The sequence below is a fragment of the Pongo pygmaeus genome, chromosome 16, assembly GCF_028885625.2.
Source record: "Pongo pygmaeus isolate AG05252 chromosome 16, NHGRI_mPonPyg2-v2.0_pri, whole genome shotgun sequence".
In the NCBI taxonomy this organism is placed as follows: domain Eukaryota; kingdom Metazoa; phylum Chordata; class Mammalia; order Primates; family Hominidae; genus Pongo; species Pongo pygmaeus.
Genome location: NC_072389.2, coordinates 69,866,093 through 69,886,759, shown reverse-complemented (window position 1 = coordinate 69,886,759; position 20,667 = coordinate 69,866,093). Strand labels below are relative to the sequence as shown.

At 42.9% G+C, this 20,667-nt stretch overlaps 2 protein-coding genes across 7 annotated transcripts in view; both read right to left on the bottom strand.

Annotated features, from left to right (window-relative positions):
• ZNF609 (zinc finger protein 609) overlaps nt 1-9,276 on the bottom strand; it is a 229,812-nt gene extending 220,536 nt beyond the window's left edge. Inside the window, exon 1 of one of the 2 annotated variants that reach the window (XM_054450150.2) lies at nt 9,006-9,276. The gene's annotated coding sequence lies outside the window, so the exon portion shown is untranslated. The remainder of the gene's footprint in view (nt 1-9,005) is intronic. The other variant, XM_054450154.2, reaches the window with a different exon arrangement.
• Nucleotides 9,277-14,528: 5,252 nt separating this feature from the next.
• TRIP4 (thyroid hormone receptor interactor 4) overlaps nt 14,529-20,667 on the bottom strand; it is a 69,105-nt gene continuing 62,966 nt past the window's right edge. For all 5 annotated transcript variants that reach the window (XM_054450155.2, XM_054450156.2, XM_054450157.2 and 2 more), the window contains exon 13: nt 14,529-14,834. In XM_054450155.2, coding sequence (XP_054306130.1) covers nt 14,767-14,834 — 68 coding nt within the window. In that variant the 3' untranslated portion in view covers nt 14,529-14,766. The remainder of the gene's footprint in view (nt 14,835-20,667) is intronic.

Below are 20,667 nucleotides of genomic sequence, written 5' to 3'. Positions count from 1 at the left end.
GATGGCAAATCCTTCCAGGTACAACTTCCTTCTCACAAGCTAAGGTTCCTTTTCTGCAGCTTTCTCAACTCCTGACCTCAAGCTGATCCACCCGCCTCGGCCTCCCAAAGTGCTAGGATTACAAGTGTGAGCCACCATGCCAGGCCAGCCTTTTTTGCAGCTTTCTGATTTCCACTCCTATGTTTTAAGCACACTAGAAAAAGATACATGTGGCAAGTTGGTGAGCCCGCAGAATGAGGCTACAAAACCCTCCAAAAAAAGATGGCCTAATAAAAAGTACAGCTTTCCAAACAAATCAAAGAGTAGTGAGAGTCAAGCCCCCGGGAACTGAAATTGCACTCATTAGCCCGTCTGAAAACCGGCTATATTTTTGACACAGCAATAAAAAAAAAAATGCTCACTTGTGTCAAATATTTTTGTCCTGTTCTTCCACCATAATCTTTTTTTTTTTTTTTTTTTTTTTTGGAAATAGGGTCTCACTCTGTCACTAAGGCTCAAGTGCAGTGATGAGATCACAGCTCACTGCAGCCTCGACCTCCTGGGCTCAAGCGATCCTCCCATCTCTGCTTCCTGAGGAGCTGGGACCACAGTGCACACCACCTGGCTAATTATTTACTTATTTATTGAAATGGAATTTCTCTCTTGTTGCCCAGGCTGGAGTGCAATGGCTTGATCTCGGCTCACTGCAACTTCTACCTCCCAAGTTCAAGCGATTCTCCTGCCTCAGCCTCCCAAGTAGCTGGGATTACAGGTATGTGCCACCACACCTGGCTAATTTTGTATTTTTAGTAGAGACAAGGTTTCACCATGTTGGCCAGGCTGAATTTTTTTTTTTTTTTTTTTTTAAAGATATGAGGCTTCTCTGTTGCCCAGGCTGGTCTGCAACTCCAGGGCTCAAGTGATCCTCCTGCCTCAGCCTCCCAAAGTGCTAGGACTACAGGTGTCAACCTGACTCTCAATCTTCGTATCATGATATTCTACAGCTAAATGGAACCGCAGCGATCATCCTGTCTAATGTGTTCATTTCACAGATGAGGCACATGAAAACAGGGACATGACTTGCACAAGGATAAACAGCTAATTAGAGGCATAGTAATGATCAGAATCTGGGTTTTATGACTCTCAATTCTATGATTTTTTCCCCCTCTATTCTTTGAAAAGCTATACTAGCCAGGCATGGAGGCTCATGCCTGTAGTCCCAGCACTTTGGGAAACCATGGAAGGAGGACTGCTTGAGTCCAGGAGTTTGAGACCAGCCTGGGCAACCAGGCTGGAGTGCAGTGGCACAAAACATAGTGAGACTCCATCTCTACAAAAACAATTTAAAAATTGGGCTGGTCACAGTGGCTCATGCCTATAATCCCAGCACTTTGGGAGGCCAAGGTGGGAGGATGGCTTGAGCCCAGGAGTTCGAGACAAGCCTGGGCAACGCAGCGAAACAAAAAAAACACGCAAAAATTTAGCCAGGTGTGGTGGCATTGAGGCTGGAATGAGCTGTGATTGCACCATTGCACTCCAGCCTAGGCAACAGGGTGAGACCCTGTCTTAAGGAAGGAGGAGGAGGAGGAGAGAGGAGAAAATGAAGGAAGGAAGGAAGGAAAAGAAAGGAAAGGAAGGGAAATGAAAGGAGGAAGGAAGGAAGGAAAGAGAGGAAGGAGAGGAAGGGGAGGGAGGGAGGAAAAAAAAATTAGCTGGGTGTGGTGGCGCCTGCCTGTACTTCCAACTGCTTGGGAGGCTGAGGTGGGAGAATTGCTTGAGCTCAGGAGGTTGAGCCTGCAGTGAGCTGTGATCGTGATTGTGCCACTATGCTCCAGCCTGGTGACAGAGCAAGGCCCTGCCTCAAAAAAGAAAAAAAAAAAAAAAAAGCATACTAGTAAAGAAAACATAACACTCTTAGACAATATCTTAACTGTAACAAAGACACAGAAAAATAAAATTTCATCCACATAAAGAGAAGTGTTAGAACAGAAGAAGCAACATTTGTTCATATAGTACAGGGGTTACTTAAGGCACATATTTTCTTTTTTCTTTTTGACAGAGGCTTGCTCTGTTGCCAGGCTGGAATGCAGTGGCATGATCTCTGCTCACTGCAACCTCCAGCTCTCAGATTCAAGCAATCATCCTTCCTCAGCCTCCTGAGTAGCTGGGACTACAGACGTGCACCACCATGCCCACCTAATTTTTGTATTTTTAGTAGAGACGGGATTTCACCATGTTGGCCTTGGTCTTGATCTCTTGACCTCATGATCTGCCCGTCTCAGCCTCCCAAAGTGCTTAGATTAGAGGCATGAGCCACCGCACCCGGCCAAGGCACATATTTTCTAAAGTATTTTATTAATTACCACCTGCTAGAATTTATGTCCCGTGTTTCCATCAAATGTACCTCCTTAAAAGCAGGCCACAATGACACTTGTGGCAAAGGTCAGAAAAGTGATACTTCTGGCATAGATAACTGATGGTACAAAAGGAATCCACGAAGGTGATGCCAACAATCAAGAAGAAAGGACTGAAGAAGGGGTAGAGATATTGCTGGGAGCAAGTATTCCTGAAAAATGGAATTAAAAAAAACACCCGAAAGAAGTTGGCCAGACACTAATGACCAGAGAACACAATAAAAAGAAGGCAGTTTCAGAGCTTGTCTGGCATCAGACAGCTCTCACCTGCAAAAGAAAGAAGGAAAAATTTCTCACAGAGACAAGAGAAAAATCCTAGGTTTGCCCCTGAGTGATGGACTAGATATGACCTGATAGGTATTTGCCATCTCTTATTTCTGGGACTCTGATCCAAGAACAAACAGCAAGAGAACCATGAAAAATTAGCCCTGTTGGATCTGGAGTTCTGCCTTGACAAGATATAAAGCTCATTCATAGATCTGACTGTGCTCATGAGACTGCAGTTCAACTCCTGCTGCTAGAGCAAGGGGAGGGGGGAAGAAAGAAAGGGGTGAGAGAGAAGGAGGTGGAGGATCTGGGTTGTGACTATAATAGCTACAGTAATTAGAGTGTTTCCAAGCTGCTAGAGAAGTCTTCAGGGTAGGGAAGTGGGATAAGAGATGGGGGTGGGGGAAAGGTATAAGGAAGCAAACTACTGAGAGTGCTAGGAAACGATAAGTGGTTTGTGAACAGTTTTAATAAAACAAACGCAAAAAACTGCCATAGCTTCATATGAGGAAATCAAGAACTTGACATTCTTTCCTAGAAGTGAATACTAAACAATTAACTGCTGTCGCTAGGCTTCCACTTAAAGCTAACTTAGGTTTAGGTAGATCACTGCAAATGTCCCGTCTATGCAGTGCTCCATAGACCCTGACCTGAGTCATAGTCTGGCCTCACTTTCCCTCAAAGAGCCTTCACTCCACTTGGGCTGTGGGAAAGAGATTTCTGAACTTTAAAACAGTTCACATGGCTCATTTCTCTTCAATCAGCCGTTAATTAGTACCCTGTGAATTCCATTAGGTCGTGTGTGTATGTGTTTCAAGAGAAGGGGCACACAACCTGTTGGCCTAATATAGAAACTGAATGGAAGGCACTAAAAAGGTCAGAAAATAAACACAAAGTTACTTGCTTACAAGTTTTAGGCTCTATGGCATTACTATTATAGTGGCACAAACATATGAAAGAGAAAATCATATTAACAGAAGATGATAATCTATTAAAAAATCTGAATTTTCAGAAAACCTCAAATAGTCTTTTCCCAAGTTATAGGAAATGCTATACCCCCCGCTAACTTCTTTTTTTTTTTTTTTTTTTTGAGACACGGTTTCATTCTTGTTGACCAGGCTGGAGTGCGATGGCGCAATCTCAGCTCACTGCAACCTCCACCTCCCGGGTTCAAGCAATTCTCCTGCCTCAGCCTCCTGAGTAGCTGGAATTACAGGTGTGCACCACCAAGCCTGGCTAATTTTTGTATTATTAGTAGAGATGGAGTTTCACCATGTCAGCCAGGCTGGTCTCAAACTCCCGACCTCAGGTGATCTGCCCACCTCAGCCTCCCAAAGTGCTGGGATCACAGGCAAGAGCCACTGCGCCCGACCTATATCCGTTTTTAAGATAAATATTTAGTGGTGATGTTCCTTAACATCATTTCTTCTGGTGATGACTTGGTTCTAACAAATGATGTTAATGTCAATGTCAGGGAAAAGAGTTACAAAGGTGCTGGGAGAAACTAAAAATTGAAAAAAACAACTGGCAGGGCATGATGGCTCACACCTGTAATCCCAGCACTTTGGGAGGCCGAGGTGGGTGGATCACCTGAGGTCAGGAGCTCGACAGCAGCCTGGCCAACATGATGAAACCCCGTCTCTACTAAAAATACTAAAATTAGCTGGGCGTGGTGGTGGGCGCCTGTAGTCCCAGCTATTCGGGAGGCTGACGCAAGGAACTGCTTGAACCTGGGAGGCAGAGGTTGCAGTGAGCCGAGATCGCACCATTACACTCCAGCCTGGGCCACAGGAGCGAAACACCGTCTCAAAAAAAAAAAGGAAAGAAAAAGAAACAAACAACCGAAGAGATGCAAACTTCACGTGGGGAAATATATTCATAATATAAAAACACATGCAAATGTCTTGAGTAAGGCATGTCAGGTAGACTTCCACAAAAAGTCAATTACATCATTTGCATAAAACCTATTAGGTTTCCACCCAGTAGGCTAAATGTTTTTCACCACGTTGAAAGCAAGGAATTTTCTCCTTCCCATTTTCCTTTAATAAACAAGTACTAGAAACACTGAATTACCACTATTTCCCTCCCATTCACAGAGCATAAAGCCAGAACTCCCATAAATACAACAGAGCCATGTAGGGCCATGTCTAGGGCATGCTACTGAGTGATCTAAAAAACCACAGATACAGAAGAATCTCTTTCTCTATTACCATCTTACTAACAAATCAACAAGCATTAAGAAATGTGAAACAAAGTGCAATTTCACACCTACAAACTGAACCTAAACCACGGAAGACCAAGTATTTTCTTGTCACTGTGGCATGTGATTCTTCAACCACCTGCTCAGTAATCCCTCTTCAGCTGCACAGCTGCTGCCAATTCCACATGCCCAGCTAGGCAGGTGCTTTGGTGAATTACCTGTTCCCTAGCGAAAAGAATCCTTCACTGACACTTAGTGGACCCAGAACCTGCCAATCAACATCACCTATCTTCATTTTGTCTGTCACAGACAACTCTTATAAGGGAGGTATCATGAAGGCATATTTAATACATTACGATATTTTGCATTTTGTGGGGTTTTTGTTTGTTTTCTTTAAAGGAAACTGATTTTGAAAAATCAAGTAGAAGAGAGAATTAAGAGACTGGAAAGAAAACTTCCCACACAATATAAGGCTGCCTCATCTCAGGCTAGTTCCATCTGCCTGGCAGTATTCCCATCCATGACCAGTTTTCCATGAGGGAAATAACAATTGCTTAGCTACCTTCAGAGTAGGAGAAAAGGGCAGTACAAGTACTAAGGTACCTGGAAAAGAAGTAACTACAAAGAGGAAGCAGAGTGGGAACTTCTGGAGAACACATATCATTGCTATACTTAGCCTCCATGGCTAAGTTCAGGCAATAGTGTTCTGAGTCAAATAAATAAAATAAATAAGGAGTGGCACTTCTACTTGACAGAGCAATCAGTAAACCCCTCAACAAATTATCGTGTTCCAGTCATTTAGTTGCTATATGCTAATTGCAACATAATTGTTACCAGGAGCCAAAATTATGCTTCCATATCCTCACAAAATAAGCACTAATCTGTCCAACTTTCTAGACCTCTATCACAAGGAAATTTTTTTTCTACCAAGAAGCTGGGACAGGTGGTTGGGGGGGAATCCAAAGCACTCTTTGAATGATGGTCACAATCAGAAGACTCACATGAGATTCCTTGTGGCAAGGGCCCAACTCTGAAGCCACTAAATCTAATCAGGACAAATTTAATCTGAGGCTTCTGCCTTCACTGTCACCTGACAGCATTCAGAAATAAATGCCAAGAGCCCAAGAGCAAAAAGCTTTGGACTCAGTTTAGCTGAGGCTTCACTCAAATATTCCTAGGACACACAGTTGGAAATAGTCTAAAGACAGACAACACCTCCAGTAAGGCCTGAAGACAGTTCTGTTATCAAAAAATATATAAAGGTCAGAACAACCCTGTTCCCTCCTATCAAAGGCCCAACACCTCAGTGGCAGGCCATCATTTAAAGAAACTCACTGAAATAAAAGGATAAGGGAGACACCATAGACAGACTAATTGCCTCAGAAAGACCTTTACCAAAACCAAAGGCTAAAATTCTTATTCAACACTATCCTATGGGAAATGGTTGGCTATTGTGTACACAGCACATTATATACAATTCCCCATTCACAATGAGTTTTACTTCTAATCTCTTTTTAAAGAAAAGTTGCATTTAATGTCCTAAATGGAAACCTCTTTTTCAGACCCAAATAATTTTTTTTTTTTTTTTTTTTTGAGACAAGGTCCTGCTCTATCACCCAGGCTGGAGTACCGTGGTGCAATCACGGCTCACTGCAGCCTCAGCCTCCTGGGCTCAACGAGATCTTTCTCCCTCGGCCTCCCAAGTAGCTGGGACCACAGGCGTATGCCACTACACCCAGCTAATATTTTTTATATTTTTTGTTGAGATGGGGTTTTGCCATGTTGCCCAAGCTGGTCTCGAACTCCTGAACTCAAGCGATCTTCCCACCTCAGCCTCCTGAGTAGCTGGGACCACTGGCATGTGCCACTACGCCCAGCTAGCTGTATTTTTTAAAATTTTTGTAGAGATGAGTTCTCACTATGTTGCCCAGGCCACTCTCAAACTCCTAGGCTCAAGTGATCCTCCTGCTTCAGCCTCCCAAAGTGATGGGATTACAGGTGTGAGCACCATGCCTGGTCCCAAATAATTTTTTACACAACTAATGGTACATAAATATTATTTGAGCACTTCTATCAGATATGTACAATAGGATTCCTTCTAGTTTGTTCTCATCCTTCTCTCATTAATAATCCCTAAGACCCATACATTTTTCAAAAATGTTTATTTCTTTGGCAAATTTCTTAATACAGAGGCAGATATAGACTTTTGCACAATGAGCAAGTCATGTCCTTTCATTAGATTTAAAATAAATATTGAAAGGTTTGTTCCCACAGCCCTTGCCCAGATAGGCAAATTCTGTGGCTTTTTTGTTGTGCTATTATTATTGACCAGGAAGCCACCATTTAAAAGGTACTTGGTTCTTGACTTTTTTATTTTTTATTTTTAAAGAAACAGGGTCTAGCTTTGTTGCCCAGGCTGGTCTTGAACTCCTGGGCTCCAGCCATCCTCTGGCTTCATCCTCCCAAAGTGCCAAGATTACAAGCATGAGCCACCACACCTGGGCTTGACTCCCCATCTTAACCCTGCACAGGTTTTTAGTGGTATTCTGAAACAAACAAAAATCACTGCATGAGTGTTCCATTCATACAAAAGAATTAAATATGATGATTCAACTAAGAGTAGAACCTTCCCTTGAAGTCTTCTTCCTTAAGGGTCTGAAACAAACATCATAGTTGAGTCTACAGACACTATTCCTTCATAACTTAGTACAGGCTAGCCAAAGAGGCAGGCACAACATGGCTGGCATCCATTATTCTTCTGAAAAATGTGTGCCAATGAGCTCTGCATTGTTCCTCACTCAAAAAGAAGAGCCTTTCTCTCTGGCCTCCTCCAATGGCAAGCCCCAGTCTGGAAAAGGAAGAAAATGGCACTGAGGAGCCTGGGAGATGGAGCATATCCAAAGCTCTCAGACAAGACTTGAACCTATGACCTTCACTGTGTACACAATAGGCGGGTGAGAGGGACCGGTTTATCTCTGCTGCAGCAGTTCTCAGCCCTGGGGTAGCACTCCCGATAAAATGACACGACTATTGTGCGTGGCAGCCGAACAGTCATCTCCTCACAACAGCCTAAACCAGCACTCCCTCCCCCAAGACAAAGCAGCAGGGGTGAAATTAACTCAAGGCTGCAGAGCAAAGCCTAATACAGAAAAGGGAGGCCTGTAGGGGCTTGGGGACTCTCCTCAACCCCTGAGGCTCTGGACACACGGCTGGAAACAGACAGGCTTTCTTCCCCGTCTTTCCCACTCTCATTTAGGTAGGGAGCTGTTTCTTAGAGAATTTAATCATCCGTGATTTGTTCAGAAATATTCCCCCTGAAGGGCTCTGATCTCTCCACCCTGTGTGAGCCTAATTCCTAGAAGCTGAAATGACTGTTTGCTGCTGCCTGTTTCACAAACACACATTAATTGGTCAGATGTGTCTCCTCCTCCTCAACCCCAGAGGGAGGAAGGAGAATCTGAGCAAAGCACAGAGATGATCCAACCGTAATTACACATAAAGGGAAAAGAGGGCAGCATGGGTCTTCCAAACAGGATAGGGTCACAAACCCTCCCGGGGGTACAAGGATAGCAGTTGAGGTACAGGCCCAGGGATCCCTCCATCTTGAAGAAAAGGACAGGAGTAAATGTGACCTGAAGACTGTTAGGGGCACACACCCACAACCTACTTACTGCACGATCCCAGCCACCTTGCTCCCCACTCCCAGGTCACGCACACGTCCTGCTTCCGACCCTATGCTCTGAACAACCCCCACCGCCCCCGCCCCCCGCCCAACTCCCTGACTGGCCCCAGTCGCCCTGAGCGCCCTCAACATACCCAGACTCGCCTCAGAAACTCTCTGGCCTGCTCCCATAACCTAGCCAGACCCAAACCCCCTCCCGGGCACCCCTACCCTCAGCGTGAACCGGCCGTGGCCACGCTTTGAACTTCACCCCGCGCCCCTCGACGCCCCCTCCCCCACCCACGCAACGACCCCCCCCTACACACCTTCCCCTCGCTCCGCCCCAGCCCCCCAACCCCCACTTCCTCCGTCAGGCAGCGCCGCCGCCCCCGGCCCCCATCAGATCCCCTCAGCCCCGCGCCCCATCGGTGCCGCCGCCTCTTTCCTCCCCCAGTCCCGGCTCCACACAAAGCTCCGGACTCACCGCGCGGCCGGTCCCGGGAGCCGCCACCTCCGCCCGCCCGGGGCCCCGGGCCGTAGAGCCGCCGCTGCTACGGGGCCCAGGCCGCCATCCGTTCCCGCGGCCCCTCCCCCCCCACCCCACCCCGGCTCCGGCTCCGGCTCCGGCTCTGGCTCTCTGCCCCCTCCCCGCGCCGCTCCGCCCCGCCCGGCCGGTGCCGCTGTGTCCGGGGCCGCGGGTCCCTCAGCCGCCGCCGCCGCCGCCGCCGCCGCCGCCGCCGCGATCCGGGACAACCAGAGTCACCCGGAAGACGCGGACACTGGACTACCAGGCCCTCGGATCCGGATTCCGCGCTTGTGTGGAGTCTGGAGCGGGTGAGCGCAGGGGAAACCCGGAACCTGGATGAAGGAGCGAAATCCTGGGTCTCGGAATGCGCGCTCACCCGGAGCCCAGATTAGGGAGTCTTAGCTCAGGGAATCCTGGAAAACCCGGCGTGTCGGTTAGAACCCAGATAAACTCAAAGAAACCTGGATTAGAGAGCTCGAACCTAACGCTGTCCCCTCATGGGCAGTAGAACTCTCGCTGGATCAGATTTCCTCATAGAGAGGTTTCTGGGGGGAGTATTGCGCCTTATAACACAGAAGACACCTCTTCTGTATGTAGTTGTCCTTCAACCACAGAGAGGACAGGCCTGTAGGGGATCTGAACATGGGCATCTACAAAGAACAGAAGAGCAATCACAGCTCCTGATGGTTTCATCCATTTTACCCCTTATTTCAGCAAAGTACCAACCTCCTAATTTTTTATCCTTTGTTCTCCAGCTTTTTCTTTTAGGATTACCACTTGCTTTTCTCCCCAAAGCACCCATTTCTAATCCCTCTATATATCCCTTTTCCCCTCACCATCCTATATCACTAAATCTTGTTGCCTTTTATTATCTAAAAGTCTTATTCTGTCCTTCTCCAACCCACCATTCTAAGGATTGTAGCTTTTATTTTTCCTTATCTGCTATTCATCTCTGATTGCCCAGCATACTGTCTAGTGCACAGTAGGCATTCAGTCCATGTTTGAGCCCTCCCACCCAGCTTTCACTTGTGAAACATCTATTCATGACGACCTCCTAAGACTTCCATCTCATTCCATAGCAAACAAATTTACCTTAATTCTCAAGCCTCCCACATCCTAGCCCCTATTATGTCCTTCCTGTGTCCTTGACCATTTTATTCTGCTTTGCATTTATCTTTTTTCCCTTATCCTGAGGCATCCTTCAACAGTGCCACTCAAGATAGCATGTGACTTGGAGATAAAGTGAGGTCATAAAAAGGTGGGGGGAGGGGTTGATAGCTAAAGATAAAAACTAAACCTTTCTGGTCTAGGAAAAATAATCTCTCTTTGGTCCACCAATAGTCATGTTGTTAGACAGTACGGGGGCAGAACTGATCCCAGGTGACAGCGAACTTCCAGTGTATACTAGACAAAGTTAAAGTGAGGATTCAGCTACTTAGCAGGTAGAGACAGAGAAGGGTTTAGTGTTTTAGACTTAGGCATGATTTAATTAAGGATTAAACATTCCAGTAGTCATCTCCCACTGAAGGAGCATGACTCTGCCATTGGAGAGAACTAGACTGCAAAAATAGGGAACAAAGGAAGGTAAACATTCCTGCAGTGAACTCCAAGTTTCAGCCAGAGAAAGTTCTCAAGCCTGGAAGAACCACTAAAAATTTTCAAGTGATCAGATGTCCTACATAGTAAACAAACTTTAAGTTTTGATTTACTGTTCCTGTAGACCAAGGGTTGGCAAACTGCATCTCACAGGTCAAATCAGGCTCACCACCTGTTTTAATATGTCCCACAAGCTAGAATGATTTTTACATTTTTAAACAGTTAAATAATCAAAAGACTATTTCATGATGTGAAAATGATATGAAATTCAAATTTCACGCCGGGTGCGGAGGCTCACGCCTGTAATCTCAGCACTTTGGGAGGCTGAGGCGGGCGGATCACGTGAGGGCTGACCAACATGGACAAACCCCGTAAAAATACAAAAGTAGCCGGGCGTGGTGGCACATGCCTGTAATCCCAGCTACTCGAGAGGCTGAGGCAGGAGAATCGCTTGAACCCGGGAGGCGGAGGTTGCAGTGAGCCGAAATCTTGCCACTGCACTCCAGCCTGGGCAACAAGAGTGAAACTGTCTCAAAAAACAAACAAACAAAAAAATAGTTTTATTGGCTCTAGCCAAGCTCATTCATTTACATTATCATCTATAGATGCATTTTTACTACAACAGCAGAGTTGAACAGTTGAAACAAGGACTGCATGGCCTGTGTAAAGCCTAAAATATTTGCCATCTGACCCTTTACAGAAAGTTTACCAACCCCTGCTCCAGACAAACACTATCCAACAGAACTTTTTGCAGCGATGGAAATGTTCTATATCTGTGCTGTCCAATGCAGAAGTCACTAGCCACATGTAGCTATTTGAGCACTTGAAATATGGTCAACAGTGACTGAATAACTGAATCCTTAATTTCATATAATTGAAATTTTCATAACCACAAGTGGCTAGTGGCTACCATAATAGACAGTACAGCTCTAGACTCTTAAATCTTCTGTACTGACGTTTTTTTTCTCCTTATGCCACGATCTCACTCCCTTCCTATGACATTCCTCTATGGATTCTCAGGAACTCCCCACCACCCCACTGTTCCACAGTCCCACTCACTATATACACATCCATTTTTCTGACCTCAAGCTAGGGTACACTTACTAGGTTGTCTCTCTGGACTCTCCATTGTCACAAATGAAGTCTGAAAATGGATCAAGTTATCAATTGTCACCCTAGGAATTAAGCCACATTATGTACATACACATAAATGGACATTTACACAAGTTTCTTTGTGTCAGAGGATGGCACTGAGGCTGTATTTTCTTCTCTGCATGAGAGAAGTAGAAAAGCCCTCCACATGCTGGATGCCTTGTTGCTGCTGGTGCATGTGGTATGGATCACCTCCCTCCGAACACATTCACAGAAGCTCAGAGCAGCAGATGTATACTTGGCTACTTGAATCTCTAGGAAAAAAAATTCCTTCATCATTGGATTTTCTGTCCCTCCCCAGGCCTAACAAACTGAAGTTCACTGATTTCTTTAGTTTAATAGATGCTTGCTTTTTACTCGTCTTTTTGAGCTGGCTTTTTGAGAATAACTCCCATGCTGTCTTGATCTTGGCTAGGTGCATTTTTAAAATTTACTAAATTAAATGAAATCCACATAAATGGGCTTTGAAGTCTAAATTTTTCACACTTACTTCCTAAGAAAAAAATGAATTTATGTAAATTTCTGACTTAAAACAGGGGATACCTAGTTTTCTTTTTCCAGATTAGCTATAGCAAGAAACAAACAAAAACCCTTACTCTATTCCAAACATCTAACTGCAAAGCCAAGGCTTCCTACATTTGATCTTAGCCAAAAGGCCGAGAAGCAATAAAGCCAAGGCTTCCTAAACCCCGTCAGAGGTCTCCAGTTTCATATATCCCCCTACTCTGACTTTATATAAATGAGACTGAGTCCTGCCTGGAAAAACAAAAACAAAAATAAAAAACAAAAAAGCTGAATCCTTTAGGTACTATACAAATTGACAGCAATTGAACCCAACTATTCAAAAGGGGGTACAGATATTTAGACTGCAACAAAAAACCAGCTCAGAAATGTGAAACTTCCTTTAGGCCACACTGTCCCAGAGTTACACAGTCAGAGCAAAGTGTTGTAAAGTACTAAAAGGCTATTCCTGGGCAAGTTTGCACGCAGGCTGCTAAGAATTTCCACTAGGCTTTAAATTGTGCTATTCATCACTGAGCAACTGAAGGCCATCTACCCCCAAGTTTCTCCCACACTTCCTCCCTGGTGTCTCCACAAATAAAAGAGAGACCTTATACCACCACCACCATATGAACTAAAGACAGACTTTCACAGTCTAACCATGAAAAGGAGAAGTTTCCATGTTATTCTGCCATTTACTAATGAGGCTCCAGTTGCATATTTTGGATGCTGAGGTGGGTTCTTATAAACTTGTAAAGTTCTTGTAAACTGTCTTATCTCAGCACACAAAATGGTTGCATAACCTGATCTGTCGCAGCTCCTGATGTTTTTCTTTCGGCATGCACACAGTCTATCCAGGAGAAAAAAATCAATCCAGACACCTCTATGCTCAGGCTGTTGTTCAAATAAACTTTTTTCCTCCCTCCCTAGGCTCTTCACCTCCTGCCTTCTAGTTTTATTTTGGTATTAAGAGAGCCAGACAACTCCAGCACAGAATTCAAGGTGCTACTGCTTGGTAAACTATTAGCTGCATGTGAACCCAGTATGGCTTCATTAATAGTAGGGTCTGCAGGAAGCCAGAAAGAGACTCCCCCGACATGCCCCCTGCCAAAAAAGTGGACATTAGCAGTCCTTGCCCCTTTCTCCAGAGTTTGAACAGAAAAAGAGAATACTACATGTTTGCATCACCGGAACAAGAATCGGATGGGTTTTCCCTGGGAATCCAGGGTGATCAGGCCCTGCAAAACCAATGCCTAGAGCTATGCAACAAGCAGGGTTCACAGTTGAGTGAACATCAATGCATAATGAGTGGAGGCATTTCAATGCAAATAAACGCTGAATATGAAGGATTAAAGAAAGGGGAAATTAATCTTTTTCATAACACAGGGCACATTTTTTTTCTCTCCCTTGCTCTCTCTTTTTTAAGAAATGCACACAACTGCTGGAGGGAGTCCAACTTCCCCAGTGTGGTGGTGTTGTTTTATAAAAAGCAGAACATACACATTTAAGACCATGAATTTCCTCAGGATGCCAGCAACTGAGATTCTGACAGCTCTTCAGAACAGCCTCAGAAAGTGTTTCACTAAGGACGGCCAGACTGACAAAAATCTCATTTCAAACCAACCTCTTCTTTTTCCAAAGCGCATAGCTTTCTGGGATGTGAATGGTTTAAAAGGTTTGATTTCAGCATTTGGGGGGTATTTGGATGCGTTTACTAAGGCGATTTTATTTTTTAGTTTGTTTCTAATTGCCCCATCCAAGTGATGCTTTTGCAATACCAACAAAATAAATAGGGCAGCTTCATGGTGCTTTAGCAGGTGGCTCCATCTCCTCCCAGTCTGAACCATCCATATCCTGGCTTCTCAAACCCAAGAAGTGGAAGCACTTCTTCAGGTTATTCCTTCCAAAAAAAAATTTGCCAATGAGGGTTACTCGGCTTTTCACATTTCATTCAGACTGTTCAAGAGACATTGGATTGGAACAGAAAACTTGTTACAAACCTTTTTGTCCCATCACAGGTTTGTATTAAGCACAGGATTCCTCAAACATCCTATTACTCTATCAGATTATCCCTTTGATAAGAAACTTTAAAATCTGAGAGGATCCCTCAAAAAAAATCATTAACCTAGGTTAAAAACTTTCTAACTACAAATACAAGTCTCAGAAAGGAAAGGAATTTCCAAACTTGGTCCAATCTCTTTTGATACTATTCTGAGAAAAATGTCAAAAGACTTAGAATTTTTAAACAGGTTTTTATAAATAATGTATTCAAAGATTTTGACCCATTACATAAAGTAGGAATCCCACTCCTTAAGAAAAATATACAGATTTTGGTAAGAGTTTAAGTTCTGAGATATTCAAGCCTGACGCCAAGCCTTTAGGTTTCTACTACTTCAATTCCAAAGGACAAGTAGATAGCAATTTTAGTACACAAAACTCCACTATGCTTTATAGTTCCTTTTCTCCTGGGTCAGACAGCTTTATTCTGCTTCATTAACCCCTTCTTTGCTCCTTGATGGATCTTGGAATCCAATTTCCCTGTAAGGGAGAAAAAGAAGTCTCATTATTTATTTTTGTATTTGCAATGCAAATCTTTTGTAGCCTCCCAGGTCTTCTGGTTACTGTGTTCCTGTCACATTCAATTATCTTACTTCAGGACTCAGACACTTCCAAACTTCAGAGTTTCATTCTGTAAGAATAAGGAAGCAATGGGAACACTGTACAAGGATACACAAATGCATACAATGAGTATTTGTCCTAAGAATCTAAGAAGTTAATTATTTCTAATTTTGTAGTTACTAGAAAAGAAATAATCACATTTTTAAGGGTGTTTGATGCTAAGGCAAATTTTTAAGAATATACACATGCAATAAAGGAAGGCATTTCACACAGTGGGAAATCCATTCCTCTGACCTGTTAACTGGCTGAGCATACTGCATGAACCTTCACAGTGAGAAAAGCAGTTCAACACCCCTTTGCTGCCTCAGACTTAATAGGGGGAGTGACCTGCAACAGTGGAATAGAATCCACATGAATGCTTTACTGACAAAGGGCCCCTATCACCAGCTAAGAAGGTTAAAGGTCATAGGCTATATGACTCTCTAAGTGTTAAACTTAGAAAACAAGCAACCTTCCCATCCCAGGTGACCCTAATGAAAGGTATATTACTGATGTGGTCTCCGACCTCTTCTCAGATCTACCAGGATAGAGTTTGGCTCAGTGGGAGCAGCCTTAGGAACCATCCATCTCATTAGGAGAATCTTAAGAGAATTCCTGTCTGTCTGGCCTGAGAACAGTTTGGCAGTTTGCTTTCTCCCACAAAAAGTCTCATCTAAGTCAATAGTGATGCTTATGCTGAAAACAGAAACATAATTCAATTCAGTCTCAGCACTAAAAAAAAAAGAAAACAAAAAAAAACAAGGAGTCTTCCCCTTCAAAGGCAGCTGAGTATACCACAGGCCCATGCCCATAATCACTGCCTCTCAGTATGTTGTCATTTTCATTTGTTGCAGCAATCAGGCATAACAGAAAGAGCACTGGACTGCAAATCAGAAGATCCAGGTTCTAGTCCACCCTTCTCTGGTATTAACTAGCTGTATGACCTAGGCGAGTCATTCAATTTCTTTGGATTTCAGTATTTTCACTTGTCCAATTAAGTTAAGAATACATGTACTGACCATGGCACAGTAAGATTGTGAGAAAATTAGCCTCAGCCTAATAAGTTTCCCTGTTTACTTAAATCTCCTCTTGCCCAACATTAGTCTGTCTGTATATCTCTCTTTGCCTGTTTATCTCTCTCTTCTCTTTTAGGCTACACCTGCTTCTAGAAGAACATTATGTCCTTTTCTGGGCTTCCTCAGAAACCATCACTAAGTGATACCCTGAATATCATTTAACAATAATCACAATGCTGTTGATTTTAATTAGGGCTTTAGAGCATAGGGCATTCCCAGGGATTTAGGAATTCTTTTATCCCTTATGCTGCCTGGCTGAAAACCTGAACATGCGCCAGCCATCTGGCAAAGAGCCCTGTTACAAGGCAAGTCAGCCTTTGTATCCCTAACACTACCATAGTGACTGCCAAATGGTAGACGCTCAATAAATGCTCTCACCAAATGAATTAAACAAAGGTAGACACTACAAATTTCAAAACCTTTATATTATAGACAGTACTAAGTAACCACAAATAGCAGATATCAGATAAATGGAAGAGTACAGATTGTAAAGGTGGTGGTACCCAGAGATGAGTCTCATTCAGCTTTTTAGGACAAGCTAGGACAGAATTTAGAATTCCATCTAGGACTCCAGACATCCAGTTGTCTGTATTGCATAAGTTGAAAGACTATTTATTGAGACAGAGTCTCTGTCGCCCAGGTTGGAGTGCAATGGCATGATCTCGGCTCACTGCAACCCCCACCACCCAGGTTCAAGCAATTCTGCCTTAGCCTCCCCTGTAGCTGGGACTACAGGTGTGTGCCATCACGTCCAGCTAATTTTTTTATTTTTTGGTAGAGAGAGGGTTTCACCATGTTGGCCACGTTGGTCTTGAACTCCTGACCTCAAGCGATCCCCCACCCCACCTCAGCCTCACAAAGTGCTGGGATTACGGGCGTGAGCCACCACACCTGGCTGAAAAACTCAGTTTTAATCCTGAGACTTCCTAGCTGTATAACCTTGAGTATGTTACCTAGTCACTCTTGTCCTCAATTTTATCAACTCTAAGAGGAAACTGGACTATACAATACTGAAGGTTCCTTCTAACTCTATGATATTGTGCCCTAGAAATGAAATGTAAATTGGAATAATTTGTTCCTGAGGCAATCTGATACAGTGAAAAGAACAGGAAACCTTGTGCCAGAAAGACTTGAGTAAAACAACTTCCATAAACCTGTAAAATGAAAGGAGGAAAAAGCCCTTACTAACACACAGAGTTATTAAGAAGATTATAGCTAACATGAAGTGCTTTCTATAGACCAGTCACTGAGCTACATGTATTACATGTACACTGAGTCCTTTAATCAAATAACTACAGGTTCAGTATTCCTTATCTAAAATGCTTGGGACCAGAAGTGTTTTAAATTTCAGATTTTTTTGGATTTTGGAATATTTGCATTATATATATTTACTGGTTAAGTATCCCAAATCCAGAAATCCAAAATCCCAAATGTTCCAATGAGCATATCCTTTGAGCATCATGTTGAAGCTCAAAAAGGTTTAGATTTTGCATTTCAGATTTTCAGATTTGTGGCAGGGCATGGTGACTCATGCCTGTAATCCCAGTACTTTGGGAGGCCAAGGTGGGCAGATCGCTTGAGCCCAGGAGTTCCAGACCAGTCTGGCCAACATGGTGAAACCGTGTCTCTACCAAAAAAACCAAACCCCCCTCAACCCCCCAAAAAATTTGCCAGGTATGGTGGTGCAAGCCTGGAGTCCCAGCTACTCGGGAGGCTGAGACAGGAGGATGGCATGAGCCCAGGAGATGGAGGTTGCAGTGAGCCAAGATCTCATGCCATTGCACTCCAGCATGGGCAACAGAGTGAGACCCTGTCTAAAAAAAAAATTTTTTTTTTTTGGCTGGGCACAGTGGCTCACGCCTGTAATCCCTGCACTTTGGGAGGCCGAGGCAGGCAGATCACCTGAGGTCAGAAGTTCAAGACCAGCCTGGTCAAAATGATGAAACCCCGTCTCTACTAAAAATACAAAAATTAGTTGGGCGTGGTGGAGGATGTCTGTAATCCCAGCTACTCAAGAGGCTGAGGCAGGAGAATTGCTTGAACCCGGGAGTTGGAGGTTCCAGTGAGCCGAGATCGCACCATTGCACTCCAGCCTGGGCAACAAGAGTAAAACTAAAAATAATAATAATAATAATAATAATAATAATAATAATAAAAGCAATAAAAAATTAGCCAGGTATGGTGGTACAGGCCTATAGTCCCAGCTACTTGGGAGGCTGAGGTGGGAGAATTGCTTGAGCCAGGGAGGCAGAGGTTGCAGTGAGCCGAGTTCACACCACTACACTCCAGCCTGGGTGACAGAGTGAGACCCACTCCCAGAAAAAAAAAAATAAAGATCAGATTTGGGATGCTCAGCCTATAACTGAAATAATATATATTAAAGTGTTTCAGACCAGGTGTGGCTCATGCCTGTAATCCCAGCACTTTGGGAGGCCAAGGCAAGCAAATCACTTGAGGTCAGGAGTTCAAGACCAGCCTGACCAACATGGCGAAACCCCGTCTCTACTAAAAATACAAAAATTAGGTGGGTGTGGTGGTGCTCGCCTGTAATCCCAGCTACTCGGGAGGCTGAGGCAGGAGAACTGCTTGAACCCAGGAGGCAGAGGTTGCAGTGAGCTGAAATCTCACCAGTGCACGCCAGCCTGGGCAACAGAACAAGACCCCATCTCAAAAAAAAAAAAGGCGGGGGGGGGGGCGCTTCATAAATTCAAAGTCTCCTGAAGAAGTAAGGGTGATTATATTATTTACGCTGAGGCTTGGGAGTTAGGTTTCTTAGTTATGGTTTCAATTTCACCTTTCATTTACCATATAACCCCAGGAAAGTCTTTTAATTATTATTTATTTCAGATTCCTCATAAGAAAAAAGGACATATCATTTTCTTCACATTCTTAAAGCTTTACTGAATGAGAACATTCCTATTTTACGTTTCAGGAAACTCCAGTATGATTATGAAAGCCCTCAAGTGAGACCAGCTCAGGTAAGATCAACCCATCAGAATAAAACACTCAATGGTAGGCAGACTAATCTCTGGCTTCAATGATTATGTCTAAAATGGAAAGCTAATAGGAGAAACAAGATACAAGAGGAACAAGGATTTCCAGGATATTCCCAGGAATTCAGACGTTCTTTCATCCCTTAGGCTGCCTAAAAAAAAATCAGACATTTGCCAACAATCTGTGAACTCCTTACAATCATGGACATTTTGTATCCTTAACGTCTAACAGTGATTGCCAATAGAGGCAACTCTTGGGCCAGCTGTGGACAATGATGGTAAGGGACCGGGGCTTCTTGTGGAAAGCAGCAGTCATCATGACTGTCCTTAGATTGCAGGAACTTTAAGCTCTGAGTTCTAGTTCACCCTGGGCTTCTTTTTTCTTTCTTTTTTTTTTTTTTTTTTTTTGAGACGGAGTCTCGCACTCCCGTCCAGGCTGGAGTGCAGTGGCGCCATCTCGGCTCACTGCAAGCTCCGCCTCCCGGGTTCACGCCATTCTCCTGCCTCAGCCTCCCGAGTAGCTGGGACTACAGGCACCTGCCACCACGTCTGGCTCATTTTTTGTATTTTTAGTAGAGACGGGATTTCACCGTGTTAGCCAGGATGGTCTCCATCTCCTGACCTTGTGATCCGCCTCGGCCTCCCAAAGTGCTGGGATTACAGTAGTGAGCCACCGCGCCCAGCCCACCCTGGGCTTCTAAGATCAGGATCTGGATAGTGAACCATAGTGACATACAATACATCCTCTTCATGGTAGGGTGTAACACTTAGTTTCTGTATTTCCCCAATATTTTTACATTTAGTACCTAATCGTTTCAGTGTTAAACCACATCCTCAATCATAGTGCCTAAAAGAAAATCAAATGCATGTGCAGCAGATGGGCAAGAAGTTAAAAGGGGAAAAAATATTTGTCATCAATTGATATAACTCTCATAGGAATTTTCACATGGTTTGCAAAAGATATAAGGTGCATGAGTTTATAGAGCATGTTGTTAAATTTAAAAAATTTCCTTTATCTGAGTATTCAACCTATATAAAGCAGACACAGAGCCAGGTGACACCCTATTGTATATTGCTTTTCTGAATTATTTCAATTTCAGGAGACACAATTACCTTAAGGTCAAGCAAACTCAAATTTACACTTCCAAAAACAAATCAAAGTACACACCTTTAATTTAAGGCAATTATACATATATATAATATATATTTTATATATTATATTATATATAATATATATTTTATATATTATATTATATATAATATGTATTTTATATATTATATTATATATAATATGTATTTTATATATTATATTATATATAATATGTATTTTATATATTATATATAATATGTATTTTATATATTATATATAATATGTATTTTATATATTATATATAATATGTATTTTATATATTATATATAATATGTATTTTATATATTATATAATATGTATTTTATATATTATATATAATATGTATTTTATATAATATATATAATATGTATTATCTATTATATTATATAATATATATATTATCTATTATATTATATATTATATTATATATTATCTATTATATTATATATTATATTATATATTATATTACATATTATATTATATATTATATATTATATATTATATATTTATTATAT